Source organism: Belonocnema kinseyi, chromosome 8, assembly GCF_010883055.1.
Source record: "Belonocnema kinseyi isolate 2016_QV_RU_SX_M_011 chromosome 8, B_treatae_v1, whole genome shotgun sequence".
Lineage (NCBI taxonomy): Eukaryota > Metazoa > Arthropoda > Insecta > Hymenoptera > Cynipidae > Belonocnema > Belonocnema kinseyi.
In genome coordinates, this window is record NC_046664.1 from 35,849,830 (window position 1) to 35,869,429 (window position 19,600).

Genomic DNA, 19,600 nt, shown 5'->3' on the forward strand with positions numbered 1-19,600 from the left:
CTAGACGCAGACACGCTTGGACATTTTTACTCATATATCTAAAATCCATAAAGTTATTGGAATTTGTATTGGAATAAATTAAAGAAAAGATTTCATAGATTGGTTAATGTAAATTTTAGATTTTTTTTGCAACTTCCCTGGGCAACATGAGTTGAAATTGAGATAAAAAATCCGAGAGATTTTCGGTGATTACCACCCTCGTGGCCTACGGCGGTGATCGCTGACTGAAACTAGACGCAGACACGCTTGGACATTTTTAGTCATATCTCAAAAACACGTAAAGATATGTGAACTTTTATCAGCCTAAATTAAAGTTAAGATTTTAGAAATTGTGTTCTCTAATTTTCAGATTATTTTTGCAACTTTTCTAGGCCATAACACGAGCATGTAACAAGAAAGAAATAACACGAATTTGAGGTAAGAAAATCGAGAAATTCTTCAATTAAAAAAAAATTCTCAAGTAATACTTCCACTTTAACAAGTCAAAAATATATCTATGCTAGGAGTCATTTGGCGTGGAATTTCATGAGCTTTCTTACCATTTATTTTGTAACGCTTGGCTTTGATTTCGATGAAATTATCGCATGTTAAAGTCATCAGTGATTATTAGTATTGTTCGTGCTAGCCGTGCAGATAAATTCCGATAAAAAGCGGGCACGAGCAAAAAAATAAGTATAAAATAAAATGAAGATTTCTTAACTGTACAAAAATGAAACTGATTGATCTACTGAGAATGATGTTCCAAATTGCGATCTCACCTTCGAGGGAGTGCGTTACCCGATTTATCTGGTATCGCGCCATGAATAAATAATTTACATTTTCAGCAGTAGCCTTACGTGTGTAGATACTGCCGGCACATGAGAGAGAACTATTTTGATAGCATCAACAGTAAATGTCTAAATGTGTTAATGTGTGAGTGCGTGTGGTGCTCTCGAGCAGCTGACCCTTTACCACTCAGGGAATGCAACGGCCAGATAAAATCGTTCTGCCGAACACGGTTGGCATGTCCGACTGCCTACTACGATCATTTGACTTTCTTCTAAATAAAAAAATCCACCTTCCGTCATGAATACAAATTTCACCGCAGAATCGCGGATTCTGTGAAAACTCTCTCAAGGAGAAAGATACTTTCAAGAAAATCTTCTGCAGGTGTTATCTGATCCTTTCGCGTAAATTGATTCAATCGGAAGATTGATGTCTTCCTTAAGGAGGAATGACCTATTGACACAGCCTCAAAGAGAAGAAGAGTTTATAGAATCAGAAAAAATAGAACAAAAATTAATTTCAATGTATTTTGGTAGAGGAAACAATCCTCTTCCTAGAAAAAATTAGTTGATACAAAATCATTTATATAATAATAATTATTTGACATTTTGTGTATTTTTTTAAATCAAGGAACATGATTGTACAGAATTTTCGAATTAAACAAATGAGCTATTGTTTATTAGGATTGGATTAATATTACGGTTGTTTGTTAAGATTTAAGAAAAAACATGAATTGTCAAATAACTATTAATATGAAAAACAATTTTGACCCAAACTATTTTTTCTAGGAAATGTACTGGTTGGAATTGTTAAATTTAAAACAATTTTAATCATTATTTCATTTTTTCCTATGCCACATTTTAAGTGATTCAATTTTATAACTAGGTTTGAATATTTTTTTATGTTTTTCGATTCTTTAGTGTTTTTTCGATGAAAATTAGTCAATTATGCAGGTATCTGATTAAAAAATATTCAATTTTAAAGCTCAAATTGTAATTTTTAACTTAAATAAATTTTCTACCCGATGGAAATGTATTTTTACAATTAGATAGAATAAGATAGAATAATGTGCAAAATTGTATATTAAAAAAAATTGTATTGCTTGTAAAATTTTGCAAAAGTGGTCAGATTCTAAGGAAAATTATAATTTCTAGTAGATTTTTTTCCATTAGGTAAACAAAATCTATCAAAATCGAAGAAAATTTACAAAAAATTGTTTATTGTCTTTTATCGTGAAAATAAATTTCCATCGGGATATTCAAAATTTATTAAATAGGAATTATAATATTTCTAATAACTCTAAAAATTTTCTTTGTTTAGACTTAAATTTCTAAAGTGTGAAACTTTTAATGCTTTGATGGAAAATAATACAATTTTAAAAATCTTAATCTGTAATTATTTGCATTCAAACTTTTTCTATTACAATACGTTGAATTTTAAAGCATTCAAACTTTTATATTAATATCTTTTTGGAAATTTTTAATCTATAACCTTACAGTTGTTAAATTTTGAAAATTATATAATAATTCGATTCTTCAAAATATTGAACTCTCAGGATTTCAAAATTCCAATTCGGAAATTTTTCATTCAGTTCAAAGCCGTTAAATATCTGCAATATAAATAAACTTTCACAATAATTTACTTCACTTTAAATATCTCTTCTTCTGCATGAAAGTACCTGCCAAAATATTAATTAAAAACAGAAAAAATGATCTTTTTTTGTACTGAGTTAATTAAAAGAAAATTGATTTATTATCCATTTAACTTTTTCGGTTGGCCCGATCCAGATACAAAATTCGTACGATGAAGAATAAAGCAAGACTGGTTTAAAACCAGTCGCGGCTGGTTTAAAGTGTAACTAATCGAGACAATCTCATGGAAAATTACGAGAGGCTGTCAGTGATTGAAGCTATTGAAGGCACGGAGTCAATGAAGGTGTCATTATGATCGAATAACGTTTTTTCCTCCTTTTTATGTAATTTTTTAAAAATTCTTAACCTAAGAATTGCAAAAGGTCGATACAATCAAAACAAAAAATATAGTAGTTCTGTTTTCAACTGAATGGTTTAATTTTGTATTCAATAATTATAAATTTTTATACGACAGTTGAATTTTGAACCTGAAAAGTTGAACATTCGAATAAAAAGTTTATTTTTAGTCCACAGAGATGAATTTTCACCCAAGACAGATGACCTTTTAACCATCAAAAATAAAATTTTAACCCAAAAAGACAATTTTTCAATAAAATACTTGAGTTTTCAACCAAGAAGGATCAAATTAACAAAATATTTGAATTTTTAACAAAATAATTGAACTTTCAACACTATATTTGAATTTTTCACCAAAAAACATAAGTTTTCAACCATAAATGGAAGAATTAAATTTTCGTTTAAAAATAATATCGAAGCAAAATAAAAAAAAATCATCAACTAGTTGAATTAAACAAAGAAAGCCGAATCTTTAAGAAAAAACATAATAATGAACTAACTAGATAAATTTTCAATAATGAAAGATGTATTTGAAACCAAATAGATGAATTTTTAACTGATAAAAAGAATATAAAAAAGACTTAAATCCTCAACCAAAATGAAGAAATTTCAACAAAAAGAATACTTTTCTACGAAAATAGACGATTTTTTAACAAAATAAATAAGTTTTTCCAATAAGAAAGTTGAATTTTTGACTAAAAAAAATGGTTCATTAAATTTTCAGTTCGAAAAACTACATTTCAACAAAAAAATTAATTTTTCCAACCGGTCGAATTCAACGAAAAACACTAATTTTTAAGAAAATAGTTGAATCCTCAACCAAATAGATAAATTTTAAACGACAAGGTTGAATTTTCAACTACGAAAGGCAAATTTATAACAGATTAGTTGAATTCTCCACTAAAATAATTAATGTTCTACCAAATAGGTCAATATTCAACTGAGAAAGAAAAAATTCTAACCAAAAATGGAATACCTAAATTTTTAGGTAAGGAAATTAATTTAAACGATCAAAAAAATAAAATGAATTCGATGCAGAAAGACACATTTTTAAGAAAACACTTGAATCTCAACCAAATAGATGAATTTTTATCTAGAAAATATAAATAAAAAAAAAGATAAATCTTAAACCCAAAGGATGAAATTTCAACAAAAAATAGTAATTGTTTATCTAAACATACCAATTTTCAATCAAATACTTGAATTTTCTACCAAATAGTTGAATATCAACTTACAAAGCAAAAAAAAATCACCTAAAAATAGAATATCTATATTTTCAGATAAGAAAATTAATTTTTCACAGAAAACGAATTTTTGACATGATAGTTAAATAGTTTAATTTTTAACTAAATAGATTAATTTTTTACCTACTATTTTTAACCAAAAATATGGATTTTCAACTAAAATTATGAGAATCTTAAGTTTAAACTAATTAGTTCATTTTTCAAAAAAAAATAATAATAATGCTCAAGGAAACATTTATTTGTTCTTTTTTAAAAAAGAACACTTTTTAAAATTAAATAAAAACAGACAGTTGAATTTGGAAAAAGGCGAATTTTCAACAAAATAGTGGAATCTTCAACCAAAATAGATTAATTTTCAACCAAGTAGTTGTATTTTGAACCAAAAAAGACTAATTTTTAATCACAAAGATCAACTTTTCTACAAACAAGAAAATCGAATTTTGAAAAAGAAAAAATACATTTTTAATTTAAGATATAAATTTTAAATAAGAAATGGAATTGTTACATTTTCGGTGAAAACTCAGGTCAAAATTATATATATATAGTGGAAAAAATATGTATAATTTTCATTTGATCTATAAAAATACAATAATATATGAAATAAATAAAAATTACACATAAAATTTCTTGCTGCGTATATAATCTCGATCATTTGTCTGCCTAGGATAAAATTAATTACTATTAGCCAAAAGAAACGAAATTCAATCGAATCTATGAATAAAAAAAAACTGTAGCTAAAAAGGAAACGAATTTCCAACGAAATAATTAAATTTTCAATAAAATAGTACAATTTTCAGCTAATCAAGTTTCATTTTAAACCGAAAATATAAGGGTGAACTTTTCAACAAACAAAAAATTAACTTTTTATCAAGAATAGTTAGATTTTCTTATTGGGTTCTGTAAATTTAGTTGATAGGCAGTCCCTAATCTGTTAAATTAATTTGTCGGCTAAGTCAGTCTTTAAATTTTATTAATATTTTTAAATGGATAAAAGTCTTAATAATGTGATGAAAAGTATTCTCATACTAGTATCTAATTGTCTTAAATTATTATTTACTGTCCGATTGACGTTTATATAAAATGACATTTATATTTGTTATTTATAAATAGGCGGGGGTTAGCTTCAGTGTCACATGAGACAGTAGATGATTAAGGCCAATTCTATCGCAAGATTCCTGTTATCGACATATTACCTGCATCGAGGCCAGTCCACAGCTAAAGTGGTTCATGTCCGTACTAAGTTTCTAAAATATTCTCGAAGTGTACCGGTAACGACATAGAATTATATTTCGTAATAAATAAATAAACAATTTTTTCAATTGAATGTATTATCTATGAGGGAGAAATAAATTATCCTTGAAGTTTTTTTTAGGTAAAATGCATTACTCACGATTGCGCCATATCATTTTGTTAATTAATCGATAACTTGTAAAAAATCTTCTAGAAACTTAGCACGGACACAAACCACTTGAGCTGTTGAATGGTTTGGATGGCAGTAACATGCTGACAACAGGAACATTTCGTTAGAAACTGGCTTGCAAATCTACTTGAGATTTTGGTAAGGTTTCAACGAAATGTCCGTAATTGTAAAAAATGACTGAGGTCAAAAAACGATGAGTCAAAAATTACTGAAAAAAGTGTCACGTAATATGTGGATGCGCCCCAAGTCCAAAGTCAACAGTCTCGGTATTGTCGTGATAATAATTTATAAGTTCATACTGTACAAACACGTCATTACACTGTTGAAGCGACTCATTATCCAATCCAGAGTGCAAATGCCTGATCGCAATTTCTCCTTTGCGGTCTCAACTCATAGGGCTATCTGCCAATTTCTTGTCTTGAACTGCCTTTTAAGATTCAATTCATTTTTAATTTCAATCAGAAAAAAATCTAAAAATAAACGCCGCGAACCTTTAGTTCCCGTTTTTGACTTCGTTTCCAATAAAACTTTAATGCAAACTTTCTTTTTTTAGGCATGAAAGGACCGAACTATGATTTTGTAATATTGAAGAATTGTATATAATAATCTTCAAATTCCTTTGTTTTTTAATTTAAGTATTCCAAAACTAGCATTAAAATTGAATCATTTTCTGTTATATACATTAAATATTTTTAAATCTTTAATTACAAATTAAATTGTTTGTTAGTCTATTAATCTTCTTTGAAATCTAATTTCTTGTTAAAAATACCAATTTCCGACGAGACACACTAACAAAACCTACAATTGTTCAAATTTATTTATCTTGTTCAATTTTAACTAATTTGGTTTGAAAGTTAAATTCTAATATAAAACGCTAGCGTAAACAAACAAAACCTGAAATTGTTAAAATATTTCAAATAAATATTTTTTATGTAAAAAGTACTTATTAGTAGATTTGTTTCTCAAAATTTTAGTTTTTTTTACATTTTTTGACGAGCTAAACGTGAAATAAAATCATCTTTAAAATCCCTCAATTCTTTTGAATAAATTATTTAAAATATCATGAAAAATCTTTTTGAAATTGCTTCTAATCCTTTAGTTTACAGTACCCTAAAATATTCCAAATCCTTTGAAATCTTCTGACTCCCTTGCATTTTTTTAAATTCTTAAAATGACTTGGAATCTCTGAAAATAACCAAAAAATCTTACGACTCCTTTAAAATACTTTCAAATCTCTTAATTATTTTTAAAATAAATTCTTTAAAATTGCATCCTTTTTGGTTCAAAATGCAACTACCTTGTTGAAAATTAATTTGTTTTTTTGTTGTGGCTTCATTTTTTTGTGTGAAAATTTTTCTTTTGAGGTCGAATTAAATTGTTTTTAATTTGAAATTAAAATCTTTTTGGTTGAAATATTCAATATTTGGCTGTAAATTAAGTTTCTGTCAAAAATTCATATTTTCATGTGAAAATATCAACTGTTTTGTAAAAAATTCTTTTTGGTGGTTGAAATTCAACAATTTTAAGAAAAGTAAACAATTTGGTTTAAAATAAATATTTTTGGTTGAAAATTCCACTACTTTGGTATGAAATTCTACTATTATTTAAAAATTAAACTATTTTTTTAAATTATTAATTTGAAAATTCAATTATTTTGTTGCAAATACGTCTTTTGGGGCCTTTTAGTTTAAAAAATTTTTTAAATCAATTTTTCATCAACAAATGTAGGTTGAGGGTTGAATTATTTTGTTAACACTTTGTTTTCTTCAGTTTAATTCAACAGCTTAAAAATAATTTTTTTAAATTAAAAGTATAACGATTCCGTAATTGGTTGAAAATATATATTTTTTTAAGTAGAAAATGCAATTATTTCGTAAAAAATACGTCTTTCCTGATTGAATCTTGTTAAATAATCTCCTTTTTCGGTTTGAAAGAAAAGTTTTTTCTAAAACATTCGACTTTTTAGCTTTAAAACTTAACTATTTGGATGAACATTCACCTATTTGAGTAGAAATGTAATGTTTCCAGTTGAAAATTTATATATTTGATTGAAAATTCATCTATTAAAAAAAAAAATTGTCTTGCTTCGTTGAATTCAACAGTTTGATAATTGGTTTCTTTTTGTTGAAAATTATATTTGTCGACTGAAAATTTAAGTATTCCATTTTTGGTAGAAAACTTATCCTTTTTAGTTGAAAAATGAACTGTTTCGTTAAACATTTGTCCTTTAGATTAAAAAAGCATCTCTATTGGTTATAAATGAATTTTTTTGACGAAAAATTCACTCTTCGTATTGAAAATTGAACTATCTTTTTAAAAAATGGTCTTTTTGCTATGAAAATGAAATATTCGGTAGAAAATGCAACTGCATACTAAATTTGGTTGTAGCGCTCCTTCACTAATGAAGACAATATAATTGAATTTGTAAGATAAATCATTCTATATTAGAATTTTTGTTACTTGATTAGCTAAGTAATGACTTCCTTCATTCGCAACCGTCTTACTTCTTTGAACAAATTTTATCTGATTGTAATCTCACGCGCACTTAAGACCATTTTAGATAATAAATAAAGAAAATTGTAGCAGAGTCCGGCTTCATACATCGAAAACCGCCGTGTAATTTTCGATGTATGCGGCCTCCAGGTTCAGTTACAAATTGCACCAGCAAATGGTCAGAAAACAAGCAAAATAAGACGGAAACTGGCAAACGAGCTGCGATCCATGCTTGTGAAAATTAAAGTCTCATCAAGGAAGTTGTACAGGATTTAGGACGAGACGTGTGGTGCTATTTATGTTCTCCATTAACAAAGCCAAAGACCTCTTCTATTATTAATAGAATTTATTTTCATTACCTAGGGTAAACGAGGGCAATCCATTTTTTATACTTCATAGAAATGTTCTCAAGAGTCTTAATTCAGAAGATATACAGAAAATTTTTTCAATCTCCTTTGAAGTTATTAATAATTAAAGTTTGATCCTTATTTAAATTCCCGACATGGTAATTAAGCATTAAAATATGTATTTTTTATTAAAATGTTGTGCAGAAAGTCTTAGGCAAGGTCATATGGACATATTTGTTTCAAAATTACAGAATATGATAATTAAAATAATTGTACCTTTTAACTTTTGTTTAAGAATACCTAGATATGTAAAAAAAATACATTTCTTTAATTCTTATTATATTTTTTCTATTACGTTAATATTATTTTCATTATAGTTTTTAAAAAGTTCTTATTCATAGTTAGTTATAAACTTTAACGTCAAAATCGTTCGAGTTTGAAAAATCATCAATACATTATCATAAAAGTAAATCTGTAAGGTCTTAAATATTTACTAAACATCATTTTTATCAAATTAAATTTTTTTATTTGATATATAATTTCTCTTTTTTCATAGTTTCGAAAATGGCAATTAAAAAGTTACCCCCATTCAAACATTTGATCATATTCATTTTTTAACTTTTAAGCCAAAAAGATTTTTTAGCGAAGGAGATGGACCTTCATCTAATAAAATAAAACAAAGTACATACGTTTTCAACCAAATAGTTGAATGTTGAAATAAAAACTATCAATTTTGAACAAATATTGAAAAAGTTAAATTTTCAATTAAAAATGAAATTATTGTAAAAACATTCCTTTAAAATGAAATTGTTAAATTTTCAGTTAAAATGTTAAATTAAAATTTTTTTTTGGTAAAATAGTTCATCTGAAACCAATAAAATGATTTTTTAACAAAGTAGCTTAACCTTCATCCAAGTAGTTACATGATCAGTGAAGAAAATTAATTTTTAACTTAGAAAAAACTTTTCCACGGAATATTTAAATTTTCAACTCGAAAAACTGAATTTTTAACCAAAGAGTTGATTTTTCTACCAAAATAATAGAAATTTCAATCAAGAAAAGAGAATTTTGACCAGAAAGAATTAATTTTCAACAAACTGGTTGGATTTTAATCTGAAAACTACTAAATGTTTAACAAAAAATGGAATAGTAAAATTTGTAGTTAAAAAAATAACAAAATGAGTCTTGAATAACGTAATTCCACTCTTAACCAAATAATTGAATTTTCAACTAAAAATTATCAATTTTGAACCAAAAATGGAATAATTAAATTTAAAGTTAAAAAAAAATTATTTTCCAACAAGAGGGAACGAATTTATAACAAAATAGTTCATTCTTCAACCAAATATCTAACCGAAAGAGATAAATTCTGAACTAAAATTATAATAGTAGACATTTACATAAAAAAAATTAAACAAAAAAATGTCAATAAAAAATAGTTGGATTTTCTTATTGCCTTCTATTAATTCACTTCTAATTTAAGCCAAAAAGCGAGAAAAAAGGAAATTAAAAAAGGGAAAAAGAAAGGAATACGGTCCATTAAAATGATGAACGACTTGAATAAAAATATCCCACACCCTGAAACTGAAAAAATCTTGTCTAAACTCCCGTTGTCAGGAGAGATAATGATAATGATAATGATAATAATCCAAGTTCCTGTTTTCACACTTTTTTGTTGCATTTGCATTAATTTTCTCCTCGTGATACTGATTGTCGGAATAGTTAGCGCCTGGACGCATACATCTCACTAAGTAGGCATTCCACTCGAAAGCAGGCAGGCTGCTAGGCAGAAGCGAGGTCACTCGAACGCGTTTTTACGCGAATTTAACCGAAATTAGCATATTTAATTAGGCGAACTGCACGCAACACGCAGTCGTTGGGCGGACAACTTTTTATCGGGTAGCCAAGATACGTCCTATGTACTTATACATTACCAGCTACCTACTCTTTTAAAGCAAACTTGATAGTATAGGAGATAGTCCAAGACGCACAGCATTGAGAGGACAAACGTCTCTTCATCGCACAGTCCAACACCCTAAACGCCTAAGCCTAAGGTCTAAGCTTTCAGATACAATCTCAGACAACCAGGAAATTTCAATTAACTCGTTTATTCATAATTTTACGCTTCATAATTATGCCACTTTAGCAATTATTCACTCTAAAGTGTTATCAAGAGAGTATTATCGTAATTAACAATCTGAATACGCATTGAGGAACGTGTGTCTCATAATGAGATTCAATCAATTATTTATTATTTCATTGGTTAAATAATATTTCACTAATTTCGTTGTAATTTTATGGGTAAGCTAACAAAAGCAGCGTAAAATGATTTTCGATTTTCAACTTGCAAGTTCTCCATCCTTCAGGGAAGTAAATGGAAAAAATTGAAAATGCACTAAATTTAAGTATAAAATCTCCTTTTATAAACGACATCAAGATCGTAATTCAATATTTACTGGTTGTCGAATTATCATGAAAAATGTGGGAGCGTCCCCGTTTTTAACCAATTTTTGATTCTCAACATCCACAGTCTGCGTGTTTCAGGGAAGTAAATGAAAAATTATAACTTTGCAAGATTAGAGGGTCAAATCACATTTTTAAAAACAGATCAAGAACATAATAAAATATTTACTGGTTCTCGAATTATCATGGAAAATGTGGTAGCGTTTCCGTTTTTAACCAATTTTTGATTCTCAACTTTCCCTTCCCGCATGATTCAGGGAAGTAAATTGAAAAATAGAAACTTCACTAAATTTAAGTTTAAATCTTCTTTTTGAATAAGAACAAGCATATAATGAAATATTTACTGTTTCTCGAATCCCTATGAAAAATGTGGAACGGTCCCCTTTTTTGATCAATTTTTTATTCTCAACTTCCACTGTCTGCACGCTTCATGGAAGTTAATGAACAATTACAACTTTGAAAAATTTAAGTTAAAAATCTATTTTTTAAATGAGACCAAGATCATAATTAAATATTTACTGGTTCTCGAATTATCATGAAAAATGTGGGAGCGTCCCCATTTTAACCAATTTTTGATTCTCAACTTCCACTGTCTGCAGATTTCAGGGAAGTAAATAAAAAATTACAAATTTGCGAAATTATAGGTCCAAATCACATTTTTTTGAAAAGATTAGGAACATAATAAAACATTAACTGGTTCTCGAATTATCATGAAAAATGCGGGAGTGTCTCCGTTTTTAACCAATTTTTGATTCTCAACTTTCGTTTCCTGCATGAGTCAGGGAAGCAAATTGAAAAAATTGAAACTTCACTAAATTTAAGTCTAAAACCTCCTTTTTGAATAAGACCAAGAATATAGTTAAATATTTTCAAATTATCATGAAAACTGTCGAAGCGTGCCCAAGACGAAAATCGGTCGGTTGAGTGGCGACCGCATATAAGAAAGACAACATATTTTCCGTGTTGAAAATAAACTTAAATATGTAGTTGCAAAGTTAACTACTGAGTTCAAACATTCATATTTTCGATTTAAAAATTTAACTGTTTTGCTACAAAATCTTCTTGGTTAAAAATTAATATTGTTTGATAGAAAATCCAATTATTTAGTTGAAAATTCAACTGTTTTGCAGAAAATTCTTCTTTTTCACTCGAGAATTCAACAATTTTATAGAATCTTTAATTATTTGGATAAAAATTAAACATTAAAATTAAGAAAAATCATCTCTTTTGTTTAAAAGTTCATTCTCTTCAACTAAAAATTCTACTATTATATTTATAGTACAGAATTTATCTTATGTTGTTGAATATTTAAATGATTTGTCAAAAATTCAACTATTTTATAAAGAATGAACTTTCTTCTTGAAAATTTATATAATGGGGTTAAAAATTTAACTGTTATGGAGAAAATTCCAGTTTATGGTTTAAAAAGTCAACAATTTGTTGATTTTTTTTTCTTAACGGAAAAATTGTTCGAGTTTGGTTAAAAATGAATTAATTTTAATTTAAATTGGAAAGGATATTCTTGAATTCAATTCAACGACAATTCAATTTTTCCATTTACTTCTCTGGAGCATACAGAATAAATTTATTCATTTACATCGATATGATTCAAAATAATTATTTCACAGTTGAATTTTAAAAATATACGATTGAAAATTCCTGAATTTTAAAGATGCACAAATAAAAAATGTTTAAATTTGGATAAATTTGAAAATCGAAAGTCAAGAGTTATCAATTCTAAATCTTCCAAATTGAAGACATTTAAAATTTTAATAATCCAATTAAGAGAATATTTAATTACGAAACTTAGAGCTTACATTATTATTAAATTAAAATTAAAAAATTAAACTTCTTGAATTTTAAAAATACGGAATTGAACATTCTTTGATTTCAAGATTGAAAGAAGTATGTAATTTTCAACCTTTTTTTCCTAACAGTTTAATTTTGAAAATATTTAATTGAAAAGTGTTCAGTTTTTAATATTGGAAACTTTGTTCCTAACTGAACATTTAAAAATTAAGGAAACTATTAACAAATATTTTTGAAAGTAAGTTTTTCAAGCTGAACAACTTTAGTTCCAAGAACTCAAAAATTAAAGTATTTTATAATTGCACATTCAAAAACTGTAATTATAAACTTAAGCTATCATAAACATTGTGAATAAAACTGCGCTTCAATTGGATCTAACGAAAAGTTTCATTGTGTAAATTTGTAGATATATTTGATATTCTAAAAATTTTGATTGAAACTTCTTCATAGGTTGGAAACATTATTTTTGGTATTTTTAAAATCCTACATCTTATTTTTATTAATTTTCATCAAATTTAAAAATGCAATAGTAACAAACTTTGTAGATCTTTTTATCATCTGTTAGAATTTTTGACGAAAATATTTCTGAAACTCTTGTTAAATTATATAATCATTTAATTATATAATTTCAAACCATTATAATTCCAGAACAAAAATTCAAAATTCTCAGTACGAAAATCGTTTATTTCAAAATAGTTCTAATTTAAAAAGTATGTATAATGAATTATGTATCTATGCTGCTTGACTAAGAATTATTTAAATGTGATTAATTATTATTACTATTAACCGTTCTTGGATTTGAATGACTAAATATATAATTGGTGATTTCTCAGTCCACTCGGTTGACCAGGTCTTTAGACTCATTATAATGAGAAAAAAATAAATTATTTTCAGAGTCGAACATTTTTTACTCTTTGGAAGAATATTAAATTTTAAATACTTTTTGGATGGTGAGTATGTCGAAATGAGCTACCTTAGCGAGGTCTGTTCATTAACCTCACGTCTGGGGCAAATACTTGATTTAATGAGTAAAAAAGAATTAAAAGATTTCGCGGAAGACAAGACTAAAAAGTTTGAATAGTTTAATAATTTTATATCCATGAATTATTTTCCTATGGAAATTAAATTGTTTATCACTGTCACTTTAAGTGGTATAAAGAATAATTATTTAAATAATTTCTAAAGTAGTGAATAATAAGATGAATGAAATTAATTAATCATTATCAATTTACCTAATTCAAAATATAACTTTCAATATTCCAATTAATATTACATTACTGCAGGCGTAAACTTTGCTGCACTAATGCATTATAATTTCAGAAAATCCTCTATTTTATAAAATTGAATTTCCTTTTTGTGACTTTAGTATTTCGCTATTATTATTATGTTTATTAGACCACGTAATCACGAGAAACTCGAGGTTTCTTTAAATTCGTGTCACCCATTCTCATAGGAAAATAAAATTCCCATGCGGAAATGATAAATGTCTCTTCATTAAAAAAAATCTTTTTTCTGCGATAATTGCGACATTTGATACTTCACTCTTTTCGGAGAAGAAATATAAAATCAATTTTTGGAAGATGTATTCTAACAAAAATTTTGTCCAGGTAAATTGACTTCATCGCTACCAAATTGGTGATATTAATTTAAAGATCGTGCATTATTATACTGGCAGTATTTGAAATAATGATTGAAGACCTTTAGTTATCAATTTTTCGATCATTTGATATTTTTTTGTTTTTTCACTTTAATCATGAAAAAAGAACACTTTGGTGATTTACGATTTTATGTATGTGAAAGGAACGTGTAGGAATTACATTACTTTGAGTTGATGCAGTAAGTCTTCTAATCCCCAATAAGAATCTGACACTCGTAATTAACTGCATGGCGTTAGTTCATGGTCAAGAAAAAACATGATAAAAATGTATTTTAAAAAAATGCACAGCATATATTCAAGTCTATCGAGTTATTTCCTGGTGTTCCACTCATCTTTGGAAATATTTTACTAGGCACACATCATTAATTATCGTTTCATTATAATTAATTAATATTAAATGAATTTACTTGGTGTGCCATAATTATTTTCTTAGTATTTCTTTGAATTTTTAGTTCATTCCACATTTACAAAAAATGCAGCGCATCAATATCTATCATATTCGTTTTAAATATGTCACTTTAATAACAAAAAAGTATTTAAAATTTCATTTAATTGTTTTCGAACTTGAAAATATTATTTTTTTTCACAATTTTACACCAAATTTATCTTAAAAACCGATGTCATGGCAGATCATTTTTTATTCAGTGAAATTGATTCATTTGGAGCCTTTTTTCGGCCTGACTTCCAATTCAAGTTAAATAAATAAATAAAGTTAGTAAAACGTAGGTCAAAATTACCAAATTTAGGCTATTTTATATTAAATTATAACCATCTCTATACGAAAACGAAGATTCTCGAAGTCGCTATTAGAATATTTTCAAAATTGTATAGAATACCAACATAAAAAATCGAAAGAAAAATATATTTCTTACAGTTTCTTTGTTTTACTATAAAATCAATTAGCCATTGTCATTCTAAATAAATAAAATTTTTATTGTGAAATCAGAAAACGATTTTTGGGTTAATCAAATATTTTGTTAAATCCACCAAAATTTATTTGATTCGTTAAAATTTGCATGTATATCCAACAAAACAGTTTTCTTGGTTCAACGAAATTCTTTTTCTGGGTGTTGTGATGAATATTGAATAGAGTCAAATAAAATCAGAATTCTCCACAACAATGAGTGTTTCAAGAGCAGAAAAAAATGGTCGTCAATTTTTATTTAAATTATTTTTTAATTCCTGATATATCTTTTATATGTGTGCCGAAAGTACACTTTTCAATCATTTGGTCTCCTGTCGGGATATTATATTATAAAACATCTCTATAGAAATAAACTTGAAAACAAAAATTTGTACAAGTTAAAAAAATGTAAGCTGTACTTTGAACAATCGGTTTTCGCAAAGACATTATTTTAACAAAAATAACAATTTTTAAATTGTGAAAAATAAAAATACTCTGTCTAGAAAAATAGCTTTTTGAAATAGAGCAGATGCCAAAAACGGGTTAACTTTCACTGAATTAAAAATCATGTGCATTGGGTTCATATTGTATAGTAATTGAAATATTATTGCCACAATGAGAGTAAATAATATAACTGTATTTATTTAAAAAATTTCAAACCAATCATAAGTTCCATTTTTGAGAAGAACTGTTAGAAAGAATTAGGAAAATAAAGTTATATGTTAAATGAGTTCGAGCAAGAAAAGGATTATCTTAATACAAGGAAGAAAAAATTATACTACGTGTTTTTGATAAAAAAAATTTTTTCGTTTTTATCTATTAAAAATCTAAATTTTCTTGAAAACGATGCTAGATATGCAAAATATTTTATGGTTTGAAATTGTTCCCCTTCCTGTTATCAATAAAATTTTATCATAACAATATTTAACTTACGTTTAGTAAAATAATTTTTCTAAAGATAGAAAAAATCGACTAAAATATAATTTATTTAAACGAAATACAACATTTTATTTGCTTGAACATGTTTTGTCAGTTCAGTAATAATGTGAAATATATATCCCTGAGCTTCGAAACGGAGAAAAATTGGTTTTATCTCCAAAATTGAAAAAACATCATCTTTTGGAAGGATATCAGGTCCAAAACGGGCTGCTTCGTAAACTTTTTGTTGTAATTCTTTCCAAGATGTGTTTTCGATACTGCAAATAGATCAGAAATAATTTGAATGTTCTAGATCTTGTAACATGATTTTTATTATTGTGAATTCCTATTTTTCAATCTAAAGAAATTTAAATTAAGAAACATTATAAACAGGAATGATTTCAAATTTTCATTTCTTTCGAATTGAAAATAGGAATTAACGATTATGAAAAATCATTTTAGCACAGCTGGGACATTTTAATAATTTCTTATCCATGTAAGGTAACCAAAAAAACACCTCAAAAAGAAAAAAAGGTAAGTAACTAGCCTTATGTCAATAAAAAATTCTGTTTTTTTAAATTTTAGATCCAAAAACTAACTTTTCTCCAGTGAATAGCTCAGGAACCTTTAGGATCTGATGGGTCGTATTCTTCAAATTATTAAAGAACTCAATATAAATGAAAAAAAATATTGCTTATTAAAATAAATTCTACTTTAGTCGATTTTATTTATTTCTTTATCAATTTTTTTACAATGTGCAGGGTAAACACCTAGTGAATCTATAATTGTATGGATAGCATGAAGAAGACAATCTTGAACTACATATAAACTAATTAATATCTTGCGTCGCTTTCGAGAAAATAGGATGTTTATTTGAGAAAAACAAAAAAATTGCTTTTCTCAAGAACGACTTGTACGATTTTTTCCCGCGGTTCGAAATAACCGATGGCATGCACAAAACAGTACAAAAGAGAAACAGAATGTGCAAGCACTTTTTGATTGAAATTAATCAATACTAGCCATTGGGATTCTCAAAAAAAGAAAGACTGAATCTCAACTTGAATTATTGATTTTTTTGTTTCTTTAGGTCAAAAGGAACAAAAAAATCGAACATTCAAGTTGGGATTCGGACTTCTTTTTTAGAACATCCCTACTTGCCATACATCTGTTTTCTCAGTGCCAAAGGAACAAATTCTGCCTATCGTCCTATTCTGATCCTCAATTTTAAAACATCCCAGAACAACCTTGGCACTTAAAATCCAATTAATCAAATAATGATCACATATAATTTCGAGTCACCAAAATGATCTTCTTTACGTCACGTGTCGCACAAAAACCGATCTGTCCCCGAAAAGATCGGTCCCGCGGTTGAGTAGTTCTGATTTTCTGATGAAACTGACCTCGAAGACAGCAGAGCAGAAAAATCCCTAGAAGTCGCTGAAACCGCATCCTTCGGCCTTGAACGACACTTTTTGGAAGAATTTTTGGTGAATTCGCGAGCACGACTGGACGTGCAAAATTCGAACGGAACGGAAGCTACGCAATGGAAATAAGATGTGAGGAGGAAAGTGTAGTAGAAAATTGAGAGAGAAGGTGGAGGAGGAGGAGGAAATGCCCTCTTCGACCTCTTTCGTCCTTCGAGGTCCACGAACGACTGAGATCGCTGGACTGCTGACGGTCCGGCTATAGCCTCCCCTTCCTACTTTCTACGGCCCGTGCTCCCATTTCCAGCGGCTGTGAGCAACAGCGGACCATTACCATTACCATTACCATGACCATTACCATTACCATTACCAATGTCGGTGGCCACGTCCTCATCCTCGAGAGTCGAGAGTCGAGCACCGGCCCCTGGACCGAGGCGAGGAGCTCGCATCTGCTCATGACAGTTTCTAGGCCACCTCCTGTCTTGGTCCACCTCCTTCTTTCAATCTTCAATCTTGTCTTGGTCTCCCTGACTTCCTTGGTAGCACTTGTCTCTTGGTATCCATTGTCCAACTGCAGGCAAACTCTGGGAGTTTGAAAGAGAAATTCTGGGATCAATGAGGATTTAGGATTTCAAATTCATTGTAAGTAGAATGCATCTTAGGCGAGTATCATAAGAGGCTTCTCCACGCCTCAAAGACCCTAAATGTTGGAATTGTGTTTATAGCAACCGCTAAATTATTAATATTAAAATCAGTTTGTAAAGAGAGAGCACGTTGCCGGCAAGAAGGATTTAGTAGCAAGTTTTTCATTATCCATGTTCTCCCCCCCCCCCCCACTTCCAGGTACTTACTGGTAGTGTTTCAAGGAAATTAAAAGATTCGAAAAGATTTTAAGTGATTTCAAAAGATGTTACGAGATTTCTAACGTTCCCAAATATTTCAGAAGGCTTCAAAGATTCCAAAGTAGTTCAATAGATTTCTCGAGATTCTCGATGATTTCAAGTTATGTATACCAAAGTATTTATGAGATTTTACGAAATTTCAAATTATTTCAAGAGATTTCAAAAGAATTCAAAACTTCAACTATTAAAAAGGATTTCAAACGATTTCAATTGATTTCTGGTGATTCTAGACATATCTAATAATAAAAAAATTATTTCAAGAGATTTAAAGCGATTCAAGAATATTTTAATATACTTTAATTTCAAATGATTTTTAGAGATTTCTGTAGATTCTAGAGATTTTAAATAATTTAAAAATATTTGAATTGATTTCTTGACACGCTAGAAATTTTGAATGATTTCAAAATATTCAAAATTTTTTTTATGGATTTCTCGAGTTGATAGAGATTTCAATTGATTTCAAAAAAATTCATGAGATTTCAATATATTTAAAAATATTTCATAAGACTTCAAGTGTTAAAGAATATTTCAACGTTTCTCTCGAGCCTCTAGAGGTTTCAAACGATTTCAAAAGATTTCAAAAGATTTCAAAAGATTTTAATATATTTCAAATTCAAAAAATTTAAACGAATTTCTGGAGATTCTAGAGATTTCAAGAGATTTAAGAAGATTTCAAGAGATTTCAAATTCAAGGGATTTCAAAGGATCTCTGGAAATTCTAGAGATTTTAAATAATTTCGAAATATTTCAATGGTTTTCTCGAAACTAAAGATTTCAGACAATTTTAAAAGATTTCAAAATGGTACAAACATTTCACAAATATTTCAAAAGATTATAAAGTATTTTGAGCGATTCGAAAGATTAGCAAAAAATTAAAAGGATATCAAGTGATTTCAATTTTTTAGACATTTCAAAAGGTCTCCAGAGATTTCCAAAAATTTCAAAATATTCCAAAGACTTTAAATATTTGAAAATATTTGAAAGAATTTTTAGAGATTTCAATAGTTTTAGGAAGATTTTAAAGATTTAAAAATATTTAAAAGAGTTCAAAAAATTTGGACTGATTTTCAGGTATATCGTAAGATTTAAAGAGATTTGAAGATATTTCAAAACATTTCAAAAAAATTCAGAAGAATTCAAAGAATTCAAAATATTTCAAGAAATTTTAAAAGATTTCACGAGTTTTTAAAAACATTTCAAAAAAGTTCATATGCCTTAAAGGCTCCAAAGCATTTTAAATGTTTCAAAAATGTTCAAATATTTCAA

The 19,600-nt window shown here is 27.7% G+C and overlaps 1 protein-coding gene across 1 annotated transcript in view; it reads right to left on the reverse strand.

Annotated features, from left to right (window-relative positions):
* The window catches only part of LOC117178899 (agrin), a 221,242-nt gene extending 203,589 nt beyond the window's left edge, over positions 1-17,653 (reverse strand). Inside the window, exon 1 of the mRNA XM_033370431.1 lies at positions 17,409-17,653. Within this exon, the coding sequence (XP_033226322.1) occupies positions 17,409-17,457 (49 nt within the window). The 5' untranslated portion in view covers positions 17,458-17,653. The remainder of the gene's footprint in view (positions 1-17,408) is intronic.
* Between the last annotated feature and the right edge of the window lie 1,947 nt (positions 17,654-19,600).